This window comes from Diabrotica virgifera, chromosome 2 (assembly GCF_917563875.1).
Source record: "Diabrotica virgifera virgifera chromosome 2, PGI_DIABVI_V3a".
Taxonomy (NCBI): Eukaryota; Metazoa; Arthropoda; class Insecta; order Coleoptera; family Chrysomelidae; genus Diabrotica; species Diabrotica virgifera.
In genome coordinates, this window is record NC_065444.1 from 134,846,750 (window position 1) to 134,871,443 (window position 24,694).

Below are 24,694 nucleotides of genomic sequence, written 5' to 3' on the forward strand. Positions count from 1 at the left end.
CATAATTTTCCAAAGCTCTATCTAATTCTTGATTATAGTCTTCGTTGCTAGGCATATCGATGCTAAATTCACAACCACCTGAGGAATACCCACTATCTTGAGAGCCACCTGAAGAATACCCACTATCTTGAGAGCTCATGTTCACTTGTACTGACATTGATACTGAAGCATGAGTTCTTTTATATTCCCCTACTCCTTGTGGTAAAAACAACCTCTTTGCAAAAAATGTATTGCTACGCGGCGGATTAAAAGATAGATCCTCCTAAACTACGTCATTAACGTTAATCCAGCTGTTATGTTTGCTGTCCATACCGAGCCATTTCACATACATCTTATTGCCTTTTCGTCTAAGTACTTTTTCAACCAAGTAAATGTCAGGGTTTAATGTTTTCTGTAATTCTTCTTCGTAAAACCCCCCGCTAATCGGTATACCTTGCATGTCTTCAAGCAAATACGTTATAGGATTTGTTATCTTAACTTTTACAATTTTAAATAATTCCGTCGTCCAATTGGGCGTGTAGGCCTTTTCAAATAAATGTTTTGTCTTTGAGACACGCACAATGTCACCAATTTTATATTTTCTTGGACCAGCAATTTTTAAATGACTATAACTCTTGTTTAAAATAGCTTTTTCGTTGGATTTGTTGACCTGAGATGGTGTGTATCCCGTTTTACTGTGCCTTGTATTGTTGTATTCCTCGGTAATTACAGGTAGAGCTTCTAACCATTTGTATGATCCATGTAAACTGAAATACTTGTACAACTTTGCTTTTAACGTTCTAATGACTCTTTCACAAATGGTGGCTTTTTTAATCGTGTAGGTGCTGTAATGATTAATTTCGTGTTTTTTCATTAAATTTTGAAATTTTCTGTTATAAAATTCTGTTCCCTGATCGGATTGGAGGTTCTTCGGAAGTCGTCGAGTATGGGCGAGAATATCCGAAAATGCTTGAGTAATTTCCTCGCCAGTCTTGGTCTTTAGAGGGCGTGTCCAAACATATTTTGAAAAACAATCAATTACGACTAGTATTAGTTTAAAATTTTTATTTTGGTGTGCGTAAGGACGCATTTCGGCCAAATCCATTTGCCACAAGTCATCGATTCCTTTGATTATTGTTCGTCGACGAGGATAGATTTTTCGTGCTGGTTTATGCAATTCGTTCACCACCTGTTCCTTTTCTGTAGACATTTTCTTATTAACGACCAGCATCTACATCTACAACATGTGTGCGCAATAGATCAATATTACGTACTATATCCTGTAATGTTTGCTCCACTTGTTTTAACCTCTGTTCCATCTTCATATCGTGCATCGTATGGTTTGCAAGTGTTTCTGCAGCTTCTTTTATGCTTTTATCCGCATCCTTTTTTAGTGTATTCACATCATCTTTGATTATTTTTTTCAATTTTTGCTCGAGAAGTGGAACTGTGGTTTTATGAAGCTCTTCTCTTACTTGATTTAGTTCGATCGCTAAATGTGGAACTGTGGTTTTATGAATTTCTTTTTGTACTTCGTTTAGTCCGACGGCTAAATCCTGTATATCATTAGTTTTTTGTTGCAACAACTTATTTATATTGTTCTCCGTATCCTTTTTTAGTGTATTCATAGCATCTGCGATTATTTTTTGTAGCTTTTGCTCGAGCAGTGGAACTTCTTTTCTTACTTCGTTTAGTCCGATTGTTAAATCTTTTATATTAATGGATTTTTGATCTAATATCGCATCATGGGCTTTAATTATTGGAAAGTATACGCTACGCATCTCATTTATTAGATTATCAACGTATTTTTTCGTTGCAGCATCACTATATTCTGATGGGTCCTTAACATTACAAATTTTCACATTTTCGGCATTAATGTTTCCGGCAGGAGTATGTGGAAATGTAACTCGTACTGCCTTTTGGGTGATACTGTTACGAGAGTGATGACCGAATTTGTCGACACTCATAATGGAAATGATGCCATCATTCTCAGTTACTCTATTATATTGGCTTCTTTTAGTTCATTGATGATAGCCACGATTTCGTTGTCGTGAGATGTGTTGCCGGCGTCTTTCGAAGCCACCAAGAGTTTAAGACGATCAACTAACTCATTGACGTCATCCCAATAAATATACTCTAAGGGTGCAGCGTTGTATGTTAAACGAGAGTCATCCAACCCCGTTCCTTTGACCGTAGATGAAGATGCTGACCGAGCTGTTTTCGTTCTGTGGTCGAGTTCTTTTTGTGATCGAGTTGCATGCTTTTTCATTGTTGCATCAGATGGTTTGAATAGAGGTTTAATAATAGAATGATATTTTTCTCCGCTGGAACCTTTAAGGCGTCCTAAGGTATCCAGATGAATCTCTGTGTTAATCAGCAGTGTTTTATACTTTTGTAAATCCTCATCATTATACTGTTCTGGGTTTGGGTTGGCATAAAATAAAAGGTGATATAGGCCTGGCGTACCACTTAACCTACGTTCTTCAAAATCCCGTTCTCGAATTATTACTATGTCTCCATTGTCTTTGTCAAAGTTTATTCGACGTTTTCCCAATATCCAGCCACTAATACTATCGTAAAATGGACCATAGTTTTTATCGATTTTATCGTCTTTTATCAAATATTCTTTTATGTACTTGTGACTTATTGGAGGATAGTGGTCGATATATTCGTCTGTGGCGTCCATCGGAATCTCGTTAGAACCGGAGATTGGCTCTTGAATGTTTTCATCAGATGCCTCGGGTGCATCAAGAAATACATCCTCATCCTCCTCCTTTTTCACCTCTTCTTTTTTAACATGTCCAAACTTGTTAGTGATAGTATGATGTAACGTTTTTGATGATTGAGCAATATCCTTGAGAGGCTTCGAGATTGGTTTAAAAAGTTTATTTAGTGACTCATCTTGATCTGTTCTACCTAACTTCAATGCCAAATATTTTTTGCGAATTGATCTAGCCAATTCGGTAACTTTCTTCTTGCGAAGGGCAATGGCGACCGTATCATCTGGCATTTTGCTGGCGACTAAACAAACACCTTACAATTTTATATATTTATCAAATCCTTTGCGATATCGTCCATTGTTGAGAGCAAAATCTTTCATAATTACCACAGTACCATACCTATCTCTCCAACATTCTGAACACATTTTTTTAAATTCATCAAATGACATGTCTGGCGATACGTGTTCATCAAATATATGTTTCAAATTTATCTCGTCTTGCTTGAACAGCACAATCATGTTACAATTGTCTCTTATTAGCTGCTTAGGTATTTTTGAATATGTTTGGCATAAGTAAGCCGCATCGATATCTTTATGTCTGCACATGGAATAATACTCACGAATCTTGTGTTGGCCATCACATGCGACATCGTCAAATAAAAACACAGAGTTTGGTTGAGCTTTGTTGGGATCAATAATTTCTTCATTGTCTTTAAATGGAAAATACCCTACACCTTTGACTTGCGCTAATGCATCTCGCAATAGTTGGTATTTCGGTTGAAAGAGGGATTTTGAATAAACATAGACATTTTTAAACTTGACGCCATTTGGACTAAATAAAAGTGATAGCATGGCGTTAGTTTTTCCACATCCACTTGGACCACAAATAATGGCTCTGAATGAGTTTGGTAATAATTTTCCATGTTTACTGTTGGTTGCTTTCTGTACAATATCTAGATTATCAATTGGTAACGTCTGCTCTTGTTGAATGACTCTCATCGTGTGTTAAACATAGTAAAAATATGAACAATATATTACCAATGTCACCAAATGCATGACCATCAGTCCAATGTTGGTGTTCAAAGGGGAAGGTCTTTTGAACTCTCTAATTAATAAACTTCCAGTTGAGCTTCATATTCCTGGTTATCAGTATTGTGGACCTGGAACAAAACTAAAAAAACGTCTTGCACGCGGAGATCCGGGAATTAATCCTTTAGACGCAGCTTGTAAACAACACGATATCGCTTATTCGCATCATACATCTCTCGAAGAACGTCACAAGGCCGATAAAGAATTGGAAGATAGGGCTTGGGAGCGATTCAAGTCTAAGGACGCTAGCTTTGGCGAAAAAAGTGCTGCTTTACTTGTAACCGGTGGAATGAAAACGAAAAGAAAGTTGGGAATGGGATGTCCTCGTCGTCGTGGAAGAAAGGGACGTTATTCTTTCAATCGGGATGTGGTACCTAAAATTGCAAAGTCCATGAAGAGAGGAGCATCGTTAAGAGATACTGCTTTGACAGCTGTACGAATAGCAAAATCGGTAATTAAAAAACTTGGTGGACGAAAAACAGTTGATCTTCCACGAGTGTTGCCACTAAAATCTGGAGGTTTCCTACCCCTCATACCCCTATTTGCAGGTCTTTCTGCATTGGGGGCTTTAGCCGGTGGTGCAGCAGGGGTGGCGAAGACTGTGGTTGACGCAAAGAACGCCCAAAAGAAATTGGAAGAGGATATGCGCCATAATAAGGCGATGGAACACATCGGCTCAGGTCTGTACTTGCGTAAGAAACCAAGAGGCGGATTCGGTTTGTATCTGAAAAAAAACTTCCAATAAAGCTACCCAATCGTCCGCTGTACGACTTAGAGATTGCGCATTACGCGAAAACACTTAAAATCCCACATTTTCGAGGTGTTTTCATGAATGACACTCTGCCTAGACACGGTCCTCGAAAACGTGAATGCGCAATAGTTAATCTAGATGCATCATCACACAGCGGAACACATTGGGTAGCATATAGAAAGATAAACAACGACGTAGAGTATTTCGATTCATTTGGTAATTTGAAGCCGACCAAAGAACTTGTTAAATATCTAGGTACACATACAAAAATTTTCTATAATAACCATCAGTATCAAACCTACAATCAAATCATTTGTGGACATTTATGCCTAAAGTTTTTATATAATGGAGCATATTAAAGGCATGGAACTGCTTCTGGACCATATGTTTCACAAAAAACGTTTTGAAGGATTCAGTGAAGAAGAACTAAAATTAATACCGCTAGATTATATTATACGAACTGTAGAACCTATAGAATTGTTATATATATGGCATAAATTGCCTGGGGAATATCGACAAGAATTTAACCTGCAGATACTACTTCCCTGCTTCGTGCATTACAACAGACCTGATTGGAGGACTCATTGTGATGGCCCACCCGGTTCTCAAGCATCTTGTCATTTATGTAAACTTGCTTTAGAACAAATAAAAAAAATGTGAATAAATTTGTTTTTTTACTGTATATAAACCTATTAATCTCTTGACCTGAATCAGTCATCATGTCGCAGTTGTTGAGAGTAAACAGCACGAATAACATATTCTCGTTTCAACCTCCCACACCGATCGTATTAGATCCGAAAAAAGATTACGAAATAGCTCTTCGATTTTTCCATTCTTACAACAGTATACCAAACATCGAAAATTGCAAGTTTTATTACTACGATGTCAATAACCGAGTGCAACATTTTGATTTCCCCGATGGATGTTATGAAATTATCGATATTGAGGAATACATACAAAAGAAATTGGGGGCTGCCAATACATCTAAACCTGACATGATATTTAGTCTAAAACCTAACCACAATACGTTGCAGTGCGAAATCTTCAGTCAATTTAAAATTTCATTTCAACCAAATGACAGTCTTGGTACAATATTAGGGTTTTCTCCCGTAATACTAAATCCTAGACAGACACATTCTTCAGATCTACCTGTTAGGATTATTAAAGTATCTAGCATACGCTTTGAATGCAACATTAGTACCGGAGCCTTTGACGGTAACAGACCTGCTCACACGCTCTACGAATTTGTCATACAATCAAATCCTGGGTACGCAATTGACGAAACCCCTCACAATTTGTTGTATTTACCTGTTGTGCCACAGCGTGAAATTACCAATATCACTGTGTTGGCTGTCGATCAAGAAGGACGACCTGTGAACTTTAGAGGAGAAGAGAGCACATTGGTGCTGGAACTTAGATCAAAAAGCAGATGGGATTAGTAATAGAACAATCTACCCAGAGAACGCCATTAGTTGTGCAACCATCTCAGCAGCAATATCTTAAACAATCTGCCTACAGAACACCATTAGTTGTGCAACCATCTAAGCAGCAACATCTTACGTCCGCAAACAAATTGTTTTTACAAACGTTGGGTTTTAAACTGAAAAAATGACTACAATGTATGGAAAGAGAGCGCGTTCAAACAACATCACAATGCCTCCAATATTTGATATTTATCGTAAGCCAATATTTGATGAATCGATTCGAAAGGCTGAATACCGAACTTATGCACCATTCATCAAATCATTCAACTGCAATGATATTGTCGAATTTAGCATTAATCAAGTTGACTCGTTTTTTGCAATGAGCGAAACCTTGTTATGCATTAAAGGATCACTCGAAATAACTGGAAATGGTGGCGTCAAACTAGCAAATAATGTGGGTGCCTTCCTTTTCGATTCGTGTACGTACAGCGAAAGCGCAAGGGAGATGGAAACAGTGCGGGATCCTGGCATCGTAAGTGCTGTACGTGCCATGACATGTTATACGCAAGAAGATTCTAATTATATGGTTATGGCTGGATGGAATTACCCTAAGGATCCAATTCTAAACGCTGCAGATCATTCATTCAGCATACAGATGCCTCTTAAGCATGTTTTCAACATTTTTAATGATTATCCATTGATTACGTGTGGTCGTCAAACAATAAGACTAGTTCGAGCTCGAAATGATAACGATTGCATAGTTATTACAGAAAAACAAAACGCTGACAAAACTACAACTGTTACAACCGCTAAGATTAACATTACCAATATTGAGCTTAGAGTGAAGCACATATTCCCCAATGATGATATTAAATTGGAACTCATGAAATCTATTCAACAAGATCAACCTATAGTTATTCCGTTTAGAAAGTGGGAATTACATGAATTACCTGCTATTACGAGAGGTGCCAGGCGTGAAGTTTGGGCTGTTAAAACTAGCACATCAGTTGAAAGACCTCGTTATGTTATTGTTTTCTTTCAAACCAACAAACGCGACAAGATTACAGCTGATCCTACTTTATTTGACAATGTCAACATCCAAAGTATTAGATTATCGTTAAATGGAGAATACTGGCCAAACGAGAGAATGCAATTGGATTTTAGCAAAACCGATTACAATGAAGCCTATTTTAACTATACCGAATTTTATCCTAGCTACATACATTCCCAACAAAAACGACCTCTACTCGATTTCTCAGCTTTTAAGAATCGTGCATTGTTCGTTATCGATTGTTCGAAACAAGAAGAAAGCATGAAAGCATCCACCGTTGACGTAAAACTCGATATTGAAGCGAATAACGGTTTTCCCGACAATACCAAGGCCTATTGTATTATTATTCACGACTGTGTAATGGAGTACTTCCCTCTCACCGAAATTGTAAAAAGTCTAAATTAGATGCATGAGGTGTCAGTAGTACACGAGCAATCATCATGAGAATAGCATTCGTAGATATTCAGGGATTCGTTGTGGATGGGTGGTTTGTTCCTAAAGAACTTTCCATTGAAATAGGTTATAAACGAAGTCATTACATCTTTTTGCCTCCGAAACCATTCAATGCGCTAAGTAATGTGGATAAGAAGACCGCATCATACGTGGAGAAGAATCTGCTAGGCATCCGGTACTCTGATGGAGAAGTTGAACTATCTGAAATAAATAAGATACTGCAAACCGAGTTGTTATATACAGCTGACTGTATCTACGTTCGAGGGAAACAAAAAGCAGAATATTTGGATAAGAAACGCCACGTTTTTGGAATTTTTCCTCATATTATTGATGTTTGCAAGTTCGATGGTACGCCTCGTGCTGCTGGAAATCTTGGTTTTACTGCAAACCCCCCATGTCATGCCGCTGGATTATTTTCATGTGCAGAAACAAATGTGAATCGCCTGCGTGACTGGTTTGTCAATAAAATAATGCCAATGTAATTTTTCTGTGTACAAAATAAATATTTTTTAAAGTTATGGGTTTTTTATTTAAACGCCTTATTTATTGATCAAGTCTTATATTACATGATGATTCAACCATGACAATAAGGCCTACGCGACATTTCACGAGCCCACGTGACGTTTTGACGTGACGTTTTTACGTGCTTTGACGTGACGTTTTACGTGACGTGCTTTGACGTGACGTTTTACGTGACGTGCTTTGACGTGACGTTTTCACGTGCTTTGACGTGACGTTTTACGTGACGTGCTTTGACGTGACGTTTTCACGTGACATTTCACAAGCCTACGTGACGTTTTGATGTGACGTTTTTACGTGACGCGTTGACGTGCTGTGTTCCTTTTTAGTTCTTTTAATAAAAAATTGCATTATGTTTTTTTATTTTATTTAAATTCCAAAATTACCAGCCGCGCGCTTCGTATCTACGAGATCCGCGAAAAACTTAAGGTACCGACCGCGCATCTGCTTCGCGTTCCGCGAAAAATTAAGGTACCGATCGCACATCTGGTATCGCGCACCGCTGCGCCGCTGTGTTCCTTTTAAGTTCTTTTAATAAAAAAACTTGCATTATGTTGTTGTTTTATTTAAATTCCAAAATTACCGCGCGCTTCGTATCTACGAGATCCGCGAAAAAGGTACCGACCGCGCATCTGCTTCGCGTTCCGCGAAAAATTAAGGTACCGATCGCACATCTGGTATCGCGCACCGATCGATCAGCGCTAGAACGCCGTCACATCGGAACGCGCCCCATCGGACGTCGTCACATCGGAAAGCGCCCTTTTGACACTATGCCGCCATGTTTTTTTGTATTCGTTATCTCCCGCCCATTCCAACGAGCCGTCGTACGTTTAAATCGGACCAATAGCAGCAGAGATACCATGTTTCTCTCTCTAACACACATACTTTCCTATATCAGCTGTGACATCACATACCTCTCTCTCTAACACACAGAATTCCCTATATCTGTAGTGACACCCGTTTAGATCATCTACTTAGATGCTATATCTACACTTTACCATTACACCGTAACAATATAGAATATGATGCAAAAGTATATAGAATAAATTCATTATTTCAGAAACTGACGACATTTAAAAAAATCTTTAAACACATCAATTTTAATGTTTGAATGGCCATCAATGTCAATCTCCGTCTAATATACTTACCGTTGCACGTCATCCGCGTCATAGCCCGTGACGTCACATGATACTAACACGAAATATTTAGGCGGTAGGTGTGTTCTTTTTTAGAATCATTTTTCTGAGTCCACTGGAATTACAGCCACTAGACATATTTTATTATAAACGAGTAGAAATAATATTTGAAGATTTCTATTAATGTTTAAAGAAATACACAAAATTATGTTTCATTTAATTTGTATAAATGGATTAAAAAGCGATTTTATGAAGCAAATTTGTTCGGAACACACTGTCAGTGTAATCGAACGAAGGTGATATTTTGGCATAAATTGGTCACGGTTATTAGACTTTATTACGGTTGTCTTGACCGACGGTGGTGGGGAGACTTATATTTTTGACTTTACGTCACAAGAGTACACAATCCCATATTTTTAAATGATTTTCGATCATTGAATGTGTGTTATTGTGTATATATGTGTATTGTTTGTGTTATTATTAAATAATAAGACAAATAATACACATTTTATCTTATACCGGGCGGTGAATCGTAAAACGGGCCATAGGAAACTCAATGTAAAATTATTCTAAATTGTTGAATTCCTGCTTCCCTAATTATTTTACATCAAAAGTCATGAGAGAATACTTGTATAGCATTAAAATCTGTATTAAAATCAAAAGTTAAAATTGTTCTACGATTTAAATGCATTCCAAAATTTTGAAAAATATAATACATTTGCCACAATAGGTATGCGTGTAAAAGTTAGACCACGCGTTACTATTTAACTGAGTGCTCACACCATTGACTGAATAAAAAATCTTTATTATTAATACTTTCTCCGCAACTGAGGGTATCTTATCATCTGTATTGTTTTTAAACAATAAATGATAAAATAAAAATATTGACAGTTCAAAATTGTGAACATTATTGCATTGTGTGCGGCCTAATTTTGGGCTGAAAAACTGAAATATATTACATTTTTACAAAAGTTTGGAATAGGTATGTTTAATTCGTAGACCAACTTTAACAGTTGTTTTAAATACAGATTTCAATCCTCTACAAATAGTTTCTAATGTCTTTTGATGTAAAATGATTAGGGAAGCTGGAATTCAACAGTTTAGAATTTTACATTGAGTTAATGCAAAATTTTGACGCATGTCAAAGTTCTCAATGTGTTTTAATTGTATTCATTTTTTTTTGAATCCTGAGAAAACTAATAAATATTTTTGAAAAATTTAAACTCAGAATGAAAGACTACATTATTACCGAGGGCCGAAAGTCCCTGAAAACTTCTATAATGTTTATTTTAATAAGTTACAGGGCTGAAAATAAAAGAGAAGTGTGATATTTAATTTAAAATATTTCATTCAATAGGAACTGCTTGCTTATTCTAAGGGGCTTTCCGCCCTCGGTAATAATGTAATCTTTCATCCTACGTTTAAATTTTTCTAAAATACTTAGTTTTTGTACCAAATGACAGTACACTCTCGTGACGTAATCGCACTCTTAATGTTCATTGGTTAGTTGATCTAGGCAACCGTAGTAATGTCTAAGAACCGTGTAAATTGGTAACATTTATTTGACAGTTGCGGTGATGACACTTCATATTTGTTTTTATTCTTTACTATAAGTATGTATTTGTTTTATGATATTTACATGTTTTTATTATTTACTTTAACATAAGACTATTTTTTAATTCTTGTTTTCGTTCTATTTATTTACATTCAATATTAATTAGTTTTGTTGTATAATCCACGTTTGCAATAATAATGTGATCTATTTGATTTAAAATGGATTCAGGATTTTTTTATACTTTGGCAACTACAGTCCCTGGCCATATTATTATGACTACCTATGAATTTTTACAAAAATCAACTATTCCACTAGGTACGTTTTGTTTAAAATATGATTTTTAAATTTAATTTTGTTATGCAATGTTAATGTTATGCATTAACTATAATATATTTAATAATAAACAGCAATAAAATATTTGAAAATATTCCATATTTGTATTTTTTTAATATTTTGTTGAACTTCTGACCTTAATCAGATTGAAAATATTTGGGAGCTTTTAAAACGAGAAATTTCCGTTGAAAAGGTCACTAACGAAATTGCTTTGATTAAAGAACTAATATATCGTTGAAACCACAATAACAAATTGAAGCAAAAAATTTAACTGCATTCAAAATATGCCACGAGGGGTAGTAGCGCTAATCAAAGTTAGAGGGGGCTCAGCAGAATATTAAAAAACTACAAATATGTGATATTTTCAAATGGTTTATTGCTGTTTATTATTAAATATATTATATTTAAGAATAAACACTGATAAAACATTTAAAAATATCACATATTTTTATTTTTCCAATATTTTATTGAGCCACCTTTAACTTTGATTAGTTAACGTTTGTTTCCGTCTTGCTATACTTTGAATGCAGTTAAATTTTTTTTGCTTCAATTTGTCATTGTGGTTTCAATGATATATTAGTCCTTTAATCAAAACAATTTCGTTAGTGACCTTTTTATCGGAAATTTCTCGTTTTAAAAGCTCTCAAATATTTTCCATCTGATTAAGGTCAGAAGTTCAACAAATTATCAAAAAGTAAATAAACATGTAATATTTTCAAATGTTTTATTGGTGTTTATTATTAAATATAATATAGTTAATGTATAGCATTAACATTACATAACAAAATTAAATTGAAAAATCATATTTTAAACAAAACGTACCTAGTGGAATAGTTGATTTTTATAAAAATCCATAGGGTCATAATAATATGGCCAGGGACTGTATGTCAACTTAGATCTCTGACATAGATAATGACGTGCAACGGTAAGTATATTAGACGGACTGTATATAAGTATGTTTTGAATATTACGTCATTAGTGTTGGCGTAATGACGTAACCGACTTTTTTTATACACAACTCGAAGTTACAGGATCATTTGAAAGGTCTCCTAATTGGCTTTGCAACGATGTAATTATTTGAATATTTATATCTACAGGGTTAACCAAAACGGTTGGTTTATTATTGAAATTAACTTATACAGGGTGATTGATTAGTAGAGTAAAGCTCAATAGCTCCGCTATAGTAATAGATAGCAATAAAAGTTAATAACAAAAATTTTAGCCACCTTTGAGCTTCACATTACAAAATTAGTTAGAATGTTACAGGGTGTACTGAGAAAATAATGTACTTGCGTTTTGACTCACCCTGTATTTGATATAAAGTAAATTAGCAATATCAATAATTCTTAAAAATTTTGACAATAAATAAAAAATATGGAATTAATAAACCATTGCTGTTGTGCTTATTTTTATTTATACAGGGAGTTGAACTTGTTACGATTTTCATACAAAATTGGTTATAACTTTGTAAATACCCTGTATAACACTACAAACCTTTATATTTTTGTGATAAAGAAGTTAACAGGATTTCGAATATAAAATAAAATATAGGGTGTTCCACTTAAAATTAAAAAAACATAAGTTAGGTCTGCCACTGTGTTATCGAACACCCTGTAACATTCTAACTAATTTTGTAATGTGAAGCTCAAAGGTGGCTAAAATTTTTGTTGTTAACTTTTATTGCTATCTATTACTATAGCGGAGCTATTGAGCTTTACTCTACTAATCAATCACCCTGTATTAAATGTTTAGTAATACAGTACAACCTGCCATATCCGGACCTGTCATATCCGGACCTCCCCATAACCGGACGGTTCGGCCGTCCGGATCTTCCGAGAAAGGCAGTCCTGCTGTTGGACAACGCACCCTCTCATCCTGACCCAAAAGAACTAAAAGATAGCGAAATAATGTATTATAGAATCTATAAAACGTGTCTATCGACGAACGTTATTGAATTGACGGCGTTGATTACTGGAATGTATGAAGGAGAAAACGTTTCAGAGACTAGAAAAGAATTGGTCTTGATATCCGGATTTTTTCATATCCGGATCGGTCTGTCGCCACATTGATCCGGATATGGCAGGTTTTACTGTATACAACAAAATTATAAGAAATAATGATATTGGCGACCTTCAGCAATTAGACTGGGAGATATTATACAGAAGTTCAGCCACGATTTTCTGAGTCCTGCCCTTTGGAAAACTGGAAGGTTAGAGGAGGTACTTACAATTTGTTGAAAAACTCCACAAGTTTCCTGTGAAAATCAGATTTTCCATGAAAAAAAATTGGGGTTTTGTTACAAATTTCTGAGTCCTGCCATATCCGTAGAATGACAGGATACTATGGATTTTATGAAGAAAATTTTTTGGGCAGGAGGTTAGCAAAAGGGCTTCGGGAGTATATGTATATACAAACATGTAATAAAAATAATTAAATTTTCATGATTTTTTGAGTCCTGCCAGCTAAATGAATGAAACATATTTATTTTAAATTGATCAAAAAAAATGTTGGCATGACGTCTCCTAATGTTTAAGTGTTCTTGTCCCTCGGAAAATTCTGCGGAAAATTTTCACCCTGATTCCGTGATTTTCTGAGTCCTGCCTTTAAAAAATTATTATACTCAAATGCAATCAATACTTTTTGAGTACTAAGCAGTACGGTTAAAAGTTTCTAGTAAGACGGCAGGAGTCCTAGATTTGTAAGAATATTCGTGAAAAATTCCAAGTTTTTTGAGTCATGCCATTTTGCACATATCTCAAGAAAGTTAATATGTCTATTTACAAAGAGGCAGGATGGTGGTATATTTATTTCGTATATAAAAATAAATTTTTGAGTCTCTAAAATAATGCAGTGTATAATAGAAACATATTCATATCATCACGATTTTCTGAGTCATGCGATTTCGAGTATGCTTAAAAAATGATAATCTAAAACTAAACTGCTCGTCAAAAGTTAGGGATATATAAAATTATGATGATTTTCATAGTTGATTTTTTCGCGAACAGACGGATTCCGCTATTTTTTTTATTTTAGATTTTTCTTTAGTATTTACACAATTGTGAAAAGGTTTACTCAAGCTTATTTTTTGTACTTATATCGGGTGGAAGAAAAGAAATGTTTTTCTTATGTTAAGTTTGAGACACCCTGTAGGGAGAACGAGGTACAAATGTGAGTGAGTATACATCAGAATCGTATTGTAGTCTTATGTTTTGTGAACATGTTGTTTGAATGTCCCTGATATCTTTAGAAACAAAAAAAATAGACGGTATTGTAATTTAACATGTGTTTTAACCGAAACAACGGTTTGAGACACCTTGTAGGGAGAAAAAGGCACAAAGGTGAGTATACCTCGATATTATGTTGTAGTCTCGTATTTTGTGAATATTTTATTTTATTAATTTCTCTGATATCTTTAATAACAAAGAAACTAGACGGTATTACTCTTTAATATCTGTTTCTATGTTTCACATGATGTGTGATGTGATGCATGTTGTCAGTTAAAACACATATTAAAGAGTAATACCGTCTAGTTTCTTTGTTATTAAAGATATTAGAGAAATTAAAAAAATAAAATATTCACAAAATATGAGACTACAACATAATACCGAGGTATACTCACCTTTGTGCCTTTTTCTCCCTACAAGGTGTCTCAAACTTTTGTTTCGGTTAAAACACATGTTAAATTACAAAACCGTCTATTTTTTTTGTTTCTAAAGTTATCAGGGACATTCAAAAAACAAAATGTTCACAAAGCATGAGACTACAATACGATTTCGATGTATCCTCACATTTGTACCTCGTCCTCCCTAAAGGGCGTCTCAAACTTAACATAAGAAAAACATTTCTTTTCTTCCACCCGTTATAAGTACAAAAAAAAGTTTGAGTAAACCTTTGCATAACTATGTAAATATTACAGAAAAATCTAAAATAATAAAAAAAATTAGCGGGATCCGTTAATCTGTTCACGAAAAAATCTACTATGAAAATTCAGCAGAATTTTCTGTATCCCTAACTTTCGACGAGCAGTTTATTTACAACGTGGCAAGATTACCGCAAAGGCATTTTGTAGATAAAAATTAATGTTTATATCATTCAAACTATCGTACGGTATTAGATATTATTTTCCTTAGTAATGCTTTTCCTCTATATCAAAGGGAATTAAAGCAGCATAAATATATTAGGAACATCATATGGGAAATGTATGGAGCAATGCATACAAGTGCGTACAAATACAGTAAGAAGTTACACGTTATGGATGGCTGCTTCAAAATGATTCGTATACCTTGAATTATTGGTTTGAAGGGGAAGAACTGCCGAATGTGTTGCGGATATTCTAATTCTAATGAAAACAAAGATATATAGTTCCTGTAACGCTTGACAATACATTATTTATGTATTATTAACACATGCTCTTATGAGAATGAACGAAAAGAGATAACAGGAGTAGCATTAATAAACCTAACTACCACCTATGACACAGTTAACCATTAACGGCTACTCGCAAAACTCTACAAAACTACAAAGAATTAACAAGGTTAGTGAAATATCTCATCCAGGACGCTTCTACGTAATGCTTCAGTCCAATGGATTCCCCTAGGGAAGTGTCCTCGCACCGATTCTATACAGCATATTATACACTAACGACCAACCCATACTCCATCAAACAAGGCAATTTATTTACGCTGATGATACAGCTGTCGCAGCACAGGGAAGAACCTTCAATAAAGTCGAAGTGAAACTGATAGATGACCTGGGAGACTTAGCTCTGTACTATGATGAAAACCGTCTGAATCCAGGTGTATGCTTTCCACCTTAGAAACAGGCATGCCCGAAGGACGCTATAGGTGGAATGGCGTGGTCATATGCTGGAACAAAACGATACGCCAAATAAATCGGCGTATCTCTGGATAGAACTCTGTCATATCGATACCACTGTCACGATGTCAAGAAAAAAGTAAGTGCCAGAAATAATATCATCCGCAAATTAATTAATACAAAGTGGGCAAACTCTGCTCACGCAAAGAACGTCGACGTGGCTCTAAGTGAGACGGTCCGTATAATATCGGATAGCCTGAAACCGACACCTATCGAAGAGGTTTACCCGATAGTTGGGATTGCTCCACCGCCTATCAGGAGACAGATCACGTCAAAGGTAGAACGAAAGAAGCAGGAGACGAACCGAAGACACCCAGAGACACCCCCATGACCACCAGACTCAGTCAAACAGATTAAGATCTCGGAAAAGCTTTCTGGAAACATCAAGATTCATCCCCGAAGCGCCAGAGATGCGCTGAATACACATATGGTAAACGTCAGCTACACAACACACTTTTCCCTCTCAGAGGTATCTGACATAAAAAGCGCTAATCAGACTAAGAACCGGGGTTTCACGTTGTGCTAGTAATGAGGATACCTGAAAAAAATGGGGATACCGGCAATGGAGGATCCAGAAATTTTTTGGTGGGGAGGGGGGTACTTTTCTATGATGCAAGGGCACTTATTACATCTCCTAGGATGTTGTCAATTATTTTTTGGATGGGCCTATTTTTTTTTGTTTGGCGGCTCTCGGTTTTTCTTTTTTTTTAGGATTATTGAATTGATATTTATTTTCGTCTGGGGGGGGGGGGTCATGTGTCATGACCCCCCGTGACACCCCCTTGGATCCGCCACTGGATACCAGGGGGTGCGGTTCAGAATAGTAACCATTTACTATGCTACCAAAGAATACTCCAGTTGAATGGAGTATTCTTTGATGCTACTATCAGGCACAGAGATGAGGGGATCTGCACAGAGGAAGACTTAATTTTAGCAAATGACGGCCATCTATGTGGCCAACCTTTGGAATTATATTAATATAAGTTTGTTACGTATTAATATTATTATCAAAACTTATATTTTTAAGCTTCGAAAGATGATGATAGTTGTACTTAAGTACCTAGCTATACTGAAGCAGATACTACGTCTGATAAAGATAATGCAGAAGAGCAAATTGAAGAAATCTCTGAAGAAAATGACTGAAGAGAGAGAGAGAGAGAGAGAGAGAGAGAAAGAGAGAGAGAGATGTCCACGAATTTTCTTACACATTTTTTAACCATTTATAGTATAAAAGGTATATCTAATCATCCTGCCATTTTGAATAATGTCTATTTAAAGTATTTATTTTATATTAAAATTTATTTTATGACTCAGAAAATCACGGAATTACATGATGAAAATTTTCCGCAGAATTTTCCGAGGGGCAAGTACACTTATTAGGAGACGTCATGCCAACATTTTCTTTGATCATTTTAAGATAAATATGTTTAATTTATTTAGTTGGCAGGACTCAGAAAATCATGAAAATTTCATTATTTTCATTACATATTTGTATATGTATATATTACGTACTCCGTTAGCCGTTTTGCAACCCTCCTGCCCAAATAGTTTCTTCATAAAATCGATAGTATCCTGTCATTCTATGGATATGGCAGAACTCAGAAATTCATCGCAACTCCCCATTTTTTTTTTTTCATGGAAAATCTAATTTTCACAGAAAAATGTCACAGGAAACCCGTGGATTTTTCCACAAATTTTAGGTATCTTCTCTAACCTTCCAGTATTGCAAAGGGCAGGACTCAGAAAATCGTGGTTGAACTTCTGTCAATATCTCCCGGTTTAAATGATCCAATGAGAAAGACGGGCAGTAAATCTTTCCTACCGTAATTTGGTTTGGTGAATAAGTATTTATTGTAATTCCATTCTAGTTAACTATATACATAATTTTGGTTAGCCCTGTAGAAATAAATATTCGAATAATACATCATCGTTGCTAAGACTATTACGAGACCTTTGAAATGAGGTGTCCCGTGAGCTTGGTTTGTATTTCAAAAAATCGTGAATTACGTCTTACGCCACCATTTATCACGTAATGTCCAACACATACATACACATAGTTTCAAAAGTTATGCATCACCTAAAATTATGCTCATTTTCGTTGATTTTTTCATGAACAGATTAACGGATTCCGCTATTTTATTATTATTTTAGATTTTTCTTTGGAATTTACACACTTGGGCACAGGTTTACTCAAACTTCTTTTTTGAACTTATAACGGGTGGAAGAAAAGAAAAGTTTTTCTTACGTTAAGTTTGAGACATTGAGTGAAGGTTTAAGAATGGCAATGAGCTTTGTAATTTCTTTATGAAGATTGATCTATCTATGAAGCGAAGTTTTATTGTTAAGAGACAAATTGCTAATACAACTGCTGAATATCAGTCTGAATTGAAGGAGTTTTTAATAACTTCCAAGCAAGAGAAAATTATTAAATTCCTTAAACCATTGCAACCATTGAAGATACTGAAACTGTTTTCTTGTGGGGAGGAAAATGTTCAAGTGTGAGTATATGAAATTATATTGTAGTCTTATGATCTGTGAACATTTTGTTTTTTGAATGTCCCTGATATCTTTAGAAACAAAGAAAATATGTAGACAGTTTATTCTTTAACATGTGTTTTAACTGAAACAAAAGTTTGAATCACCCAGTAGGGAAGAAATGGTACAAAGGTATACATCGTATACATCTAAATTATGTTGTAGACTCATGTTTTGTCAACATTTTATTTTTCTCGTTTCTCTGATATCTTCTGATATCTAATAACAAAGAAACTACAGTCGGAAAAATGAAAGAATACCCATGAAGGAACATATAAAACACGCTGTATTTTGCTGTCATCGTATCACAAACAAAATTGCCCAGCGCAAGTACATCTAATAATACTTATTACATGTACTTGCGCTGGCCAATTTTTTGTGTGACAAGGTGATGGGAAACTACAGCTAGTCCAGAAAGCCGCTGCGCATCCGCTAGGACAAATATTCTGATTCGGATTTTTTGCACAATCTTACTCAAAAAGGACTCCTTTTAACAAATTTGCATGTTGCCAGGACCAAAAGGTGGTCAAAAATTTTTGAAACGTTTTTTTTTTGTTTTTTTTTTCTAAAATTATTTTCTTTGCATGGAAAAAAGTTTTTTTTTAGGTTTTTTGGATCATTCCAAACATAAAAGGTCTTTAGTGACTTTTCTCTAAAAATGATAGTTTTTGACATATAAGCGATTAAAAATTGAAAAATTGCGAAATCGGCCATTTTTAACCCTCAAAAACTATGTGAAAAACTGAAAATTTGAATGTTGCCAAGGTAGGTAGCCATTCTTCAAACATCGATTGATGAAATCCCGAAGAGTTTTTTTCAATTCAATATTCAAAACTCCTTTGTTTTTTAATTGCTAAAAGCGTGCTCGACACTATTTTCCACCGACATGCGACAGTATGGTGCAAATGAAAGGAATAAATTCGTTATTTCGTAAACCGGCGACTTTAAGGAAAAATCCCGAAACAGGTCGATTTTTATTTTTAAGTTATGATATTGTGGCATATATGGTATACTAGTGACGTCATCCATCTGGACGTGATGACGTAATCTATGATTTTTTTAAATGATAATAGGGGTCGTGTGCTAGCTCATTTGAAAGGTTCTTCAATTCTCTATTCAGTAATATAAACATTTACATAATTATTTATAGAGGGTGTCCAAAAATTTTTTATTAAATTAAATTATTTGACAAAAAAAGAAGTAAAAAGACACCGTGTATAAATAATTATGTAAATGTTTACATTACTGAATAGATAATTGAACAGCCTTTCAGTGAGTTACCACACGACCCCTATTCTCATTTAAAAAAATCATCGATTACGTCATCACGCCCAGACGGATGACGTCACTAGTATACCATATATGCCACAATATCATAACTTAAAAATAAAAATCGACCTGTTTCGGGATTTTTCCTTGAAGTCGCCGGTTTACGAAAATAGTGTCGAGCACGCTTGATTAGCAATTAAAAAACAAAGGAGTTTTGAATATTGTATTGCAAAAAACTCTTCGGGATTTCATCAATCGATGTTTAAAGAATATCTACCTACCTTGGCAACATTCAAATTTTCAGTTTTTCACATAGTTTTTGAGGGTTAAAAATGGCCGATTTCGCAATTTTTCAATTTTTAATCGCTTATATGTCAAAAACTATCATTTTTAGAGAAAAGTCACTAAAGACCTTTTCTGTTTAGAATGATCTAAAAAACCTAAAAAAAACTTTTTTCCATGCAAAGAAAATAATTTTAGAAAAAAAAAACAAAAAAAAACGTTTAAAAAATTTTTGACCACTTTTTGGTCCTGCCAATATGCAAATTTGTTAAAAGAAGTCCTTTTTGAGTAAGATTGTGCAAAAAATCCGAATCAGAATATTTTTCCTAGCGGATGCGCAGTGGCTTTCTGGACTAAGCGTGTTTTATATGTTCGTTCATGGGTATTCTTTCATTTTTCCTACTGTAGACGGTTTTGCTCTTTAATATGTATTTTACTGACGGCATGCGATTTGTGAGGAGGCCACGTCTTATTAAGCACTAAGATGAAATTATTTCCTATATAAAGTGCGAAAGAAACAAAGTGTTCCAAGAAAGAAATTTATGTGCAATGTACCTCTCGCTATTTCAAGAGCCTCCACGTAGACACCAAATCCGTACTTACTCTCAAGGAAATTCCACCCCAAAACATCACAGAGCCTCCATTAAACAATCTCGTCTCTCTTATGTTGCGCTGTGCATACCGCTCCCTTGGTCGACAAATAACTCTTAAAGTGTCGAGCAGAATTTTTAACATTATGTGCCTTTTTGTTTTTAGAGTTTTGTTAACTGTTTTTTTATTGTTAATTTAGTTTTGTTTCAGTTAAAACACGTCATGTTAAATAATAAACCCGTCTCTTTTCTTTGTATCTAAAGATATCAGCGGCATTCAAAAAGCGAAATGTTCACAAAACATAAGACTACAATACGATTTCGATGTGTATGTATACCCATACTTATACCTTGTCCTCCCTACAGGGTATCTCCAACTTAACATAAGAAAAACATTTCTTTTCTTCCACCCGGTATAAGTTAAAAAATAAGTTTGAGAAAACCTTTGCGCAATTGTGTAAATACCAAAGAAAAATCTAAAATAATAAAAAAAATTAGCAGAATTCGTTAATCTGTTGATGAAAAAGTCAACTATGAAAATGAACATAATTTTAGGGGATGCATAACTTTTGAAACTATGTGTATATAGCATGTGTATATATAGTGTTTTGAAACTATGTGTATATAGTGTTTTAAATTTTTTTTAAAGTTTCTGGAATAATTAAGATATTCCATACGTTTGCATCATACTTAACTATATACATAATTTTGGTTAACCCTGTAGAAATAAATATTCGAATAATACATCGTTACAAAGGCGATTAGGAAACCTTTTAAATTAGGTGTCCCGTGTCGTCGGTTTGTATTTAAATAAATCGTCATTTATGTCATTACGCCAACACTGATGACGTAATATCCAACACACATATTATAGCAATTGATCGCTATTCAAAAATTAAAATTGACTTGTTTTATATTATATCATTGACGTGTTTTATATTATTTCATATTATAGCAATTGATCGCTATTCAAAAATTAAAATTGACGTGTTTTAGGATTTTTTTAAACATCGCCTATTTCTGTAAAATCAATTTATTCTATACTTTTGCATCATACTGTATGTATAGATATAAATAAAATAGAATATACCTATAATCTTATGTATTGTCTAGAAATAAACGTCCGTTACTTATCAACTATTTAATTATTTTATTGTCATTAAAATACCTAGATAAATAATATAATTATAGTGAATTATGAGACCTTCAGTAAATTAATTAGGGATTGTTTTGAAACATGCAATATCGTGCCATGTCCAATTTATGACAAATCTTCTTCTAAAAAGCTATTAGATAAAGACGATAAAGATAAACTTAGGATTATGAATGCTAGAATCGATTAAAACAAAGATATGAATAATTATACAGAGAAATAATCTAAAATATTGTGAAAATTCTAAATGGATATTATTAACTTTTTGGTAATAGATTTATGCCTGGTTGCACCAACATATCTTAAGCTTAAGACGTGCCTTAAGCTCAGCTTACTAAACATACGCGTAGCACCATTGAGTCTTAGATCAATTTTCAACGTGACACAATGGATTGTCACGTGGATTGCATCTTATACTTCGTCTCAGTTAAGACGTGTTTAGACAAAAATCGAAAATTATGGATCTATAAGCTGAGCTTATCTAAGCCGGAGCTTTGTTGGTACAGATTTGTTGGTGCAACCAGACATAAAATGATTTGTTAACATGTTATAGCCTTATTATCCAGTGAGCACGTAAATGTTGGAATAAATTCATTTTCTCGAGAATGGACGATTTTGCAAAAAAATGCTGAAAAAGGTCAATTTTTATTTTTAAATTACGACTTTTGGCATATATAATAATAATAATATAATAAAGGTCTTTATTAGAAACAAAAATATAATATACATATACATACAAAATAATGAGCGAAGTTTAGCCTAGACTACTCTTACACTTAACTCACTAATTTGATGTTGAATTAAATTACACAAGTAATTCGATTAAATGGCACTAAAATATATAAATATATAGAATAAATTTAAATACATAAGAAAAAAATCATTTTTATAAAAAATTAGAGGAAAAAAAACAAGCATAAAGGAGAAAAGATTAGAAAATTACTGGGCAAAACAAATTTAAAAATATGGGCAAGAGAGAAGGAAAGAACAAAGGACAGCAACTTATTATATGGACTGAAATTACAGATTACTGAATGGATACAGCAGATTGTTTTATTAAACGCAATTATTGTGAATTTATTAAGAAAATTTTCACTTCGGTTTTAAACTTTTTGAAGTTTTTAATATTTTTAAATTTTTGTGGTAGACAATTGTAGGCCTTAATTGTTGTATAGCTAAAAAATTTTTTAAACATGGATGTTCTAAACCGAGGAAGGGCAAGTGTTTCAGGAAAGCGTGGAAATGTATGAAGTTGTTCTCTAAATATAATCTTATCTTTTATGTAACTTGGTTTACCTGTCAGGATGACTCTATGAGTAAACACCAAATTCTGCAGCTTTTATTGGTTAGTAATATTAAGCCAATTCAGTTCTTTTAAAAGATGAAAGATTTCGATCCTAATAGCATTATTAATAATATTTAAAAAATATTAAAATATTACTAAAAGATTTTTAAATCGAAAACTTATTGGTCCATTTCCTTGGTAACACCTCCAAGGCTTCTAAAATTTGCAAGCCAAATAGATGCTGAAGCGAAGAAGACAAGAGGGAATTCAAAAAACTTACAATTCACGACCCCGTCTGTTCAGCTGGTAAATTCCAACAGAAAATGGACCTAGTTACTCGAAGGAGTAAAGACCAATATAAAAATAAAATAAAAATTTTATTTTTAATTCAGTTGCAATGCGAAGGCAAAACAATCTTACTTTTCAATTAGAATACGGAGCGCAGTCCAGTCCATTGAATCGCGATTTTCGGCTCTTATTGGAGCCTCATCGGAAAGAACGTAGGCTTGTTCTCTTCTATGGAATTTTCTCCATAGAAGAGAACAAGCCTACGTTCTTTCCGATGAGGCTCCAATAAGAGCCGAAAATCGCGATTCAAAGGACTGGACTGCGCTCCGTATTGTAATTGAAAAGTAAGATTGTTTTGCCTTCGCATTGCAACTGAATTAAAAATAAAATTTTTATTTTATTGTCAGTTCTTTTATTTTATGGGATATTCTATCATATTTTCGAATACCATGCACCAATCTGCAGCAAGAATTTTGTATTTTTTGAATCTTTTGACATTATTAACTGTTAAACAAGGACCATATATAGGGTGTTCCAAAAGTAGCGGAACGGTCGAATATTTCGCGAACTAAACATCGGATCGAAAAACTGAAAAATACGTGTTCAATAATTTTCAAAAATCTATCCAATGACACCAAACACCAATCTCCGCTACACCCCCTGGAGGTGGGGTGGGGGGTAACTTTAAAATCTTAAATGGAAACCCCCAGTTTTTCTTGCAAATTTGGATTCGTTACGTGAAAGTAGGCAACTTTTATTCAAGACATTTTTTCGAACTGTGGATAGATGGCGCTATAATTGGGAAAAACGATTTATGCTGATACCATAGGTAAAATTATGGAAACGGTCTAATATCTCACGAAATACACTTCCAAATGAGAAATCAAAAAACAGATTTTTAATCTTTTTCAAAAACCTATCGAATAACACTAAACATGACCCTCCAACCCACCCCCTGGTGGGTTAGCAACAAATCTTAAATAGCAACCCCCACTTTTCATCGCAGATTCGAATTCGTCATACAAAATTAAGCAACATTTATTCGAAACATTTTTTAAAATTGCTGATAGATGGCGCTAATAAATCGTATTTTTCCAATTAAAACGCCATCTATTAACAATTTCAAAAAAATGTTTCAAATAAATGTTGCTTAATTTTTTATAACGGATCCGAATCTGTAATAAAAATGGGGGTTGCTATTTAAGATTTTAAAGTTACCCCCCACCCCACCTATAGGGGGTGGGTTGGAGGGTCACGTTTGGTGTTATTCGAAAGGTTTTCGAAAAAGATTAAAAATCTATTTTTTAGTTTCTCATTTGGAAGTGTATTTCGTGAGATATTAGACCGTTTCTATAATTTACCTATGGTATCAGCATAAATCGTTTTTCCCAATTATAGCGCCATCTAT

General features: G+C 34.3%; 2 protein-coding genes across 2 annotated transcripts in view; one reads left to right on the plus strand and one right to left on the minus strand.

Moving 5' to 3' along the window:
- LOC126879639 (P3 protein-like) overlaps positions 1-24,694 on the minus strand; it is a gene marked incomplete in the record, with an annotated part of 48,595 nt that overhangs the window by 21,109 nt on the left and 2,792 nt on the right.
- LOC126880795 (uncharacterized) lies at positions 6,156-7,418 on the plus strand. The gene has a single exon (XM_050644857.1). The coding sequence runs from the start codon at positions 6,156-6,158 to the stop codon at positions 7,416-7,418; it is 1,263 nt and encodes a 420-aa protein (XP_050500814.1).

Coding starts and splice junctions, on each gene's coding strand:
- LOC126880795 (XM_050644857.1), top strand. CDS start 6,156: ATGTATGGAAAGAGAGCGCGTTCAAACAACATCACAATGCCTCCAATA.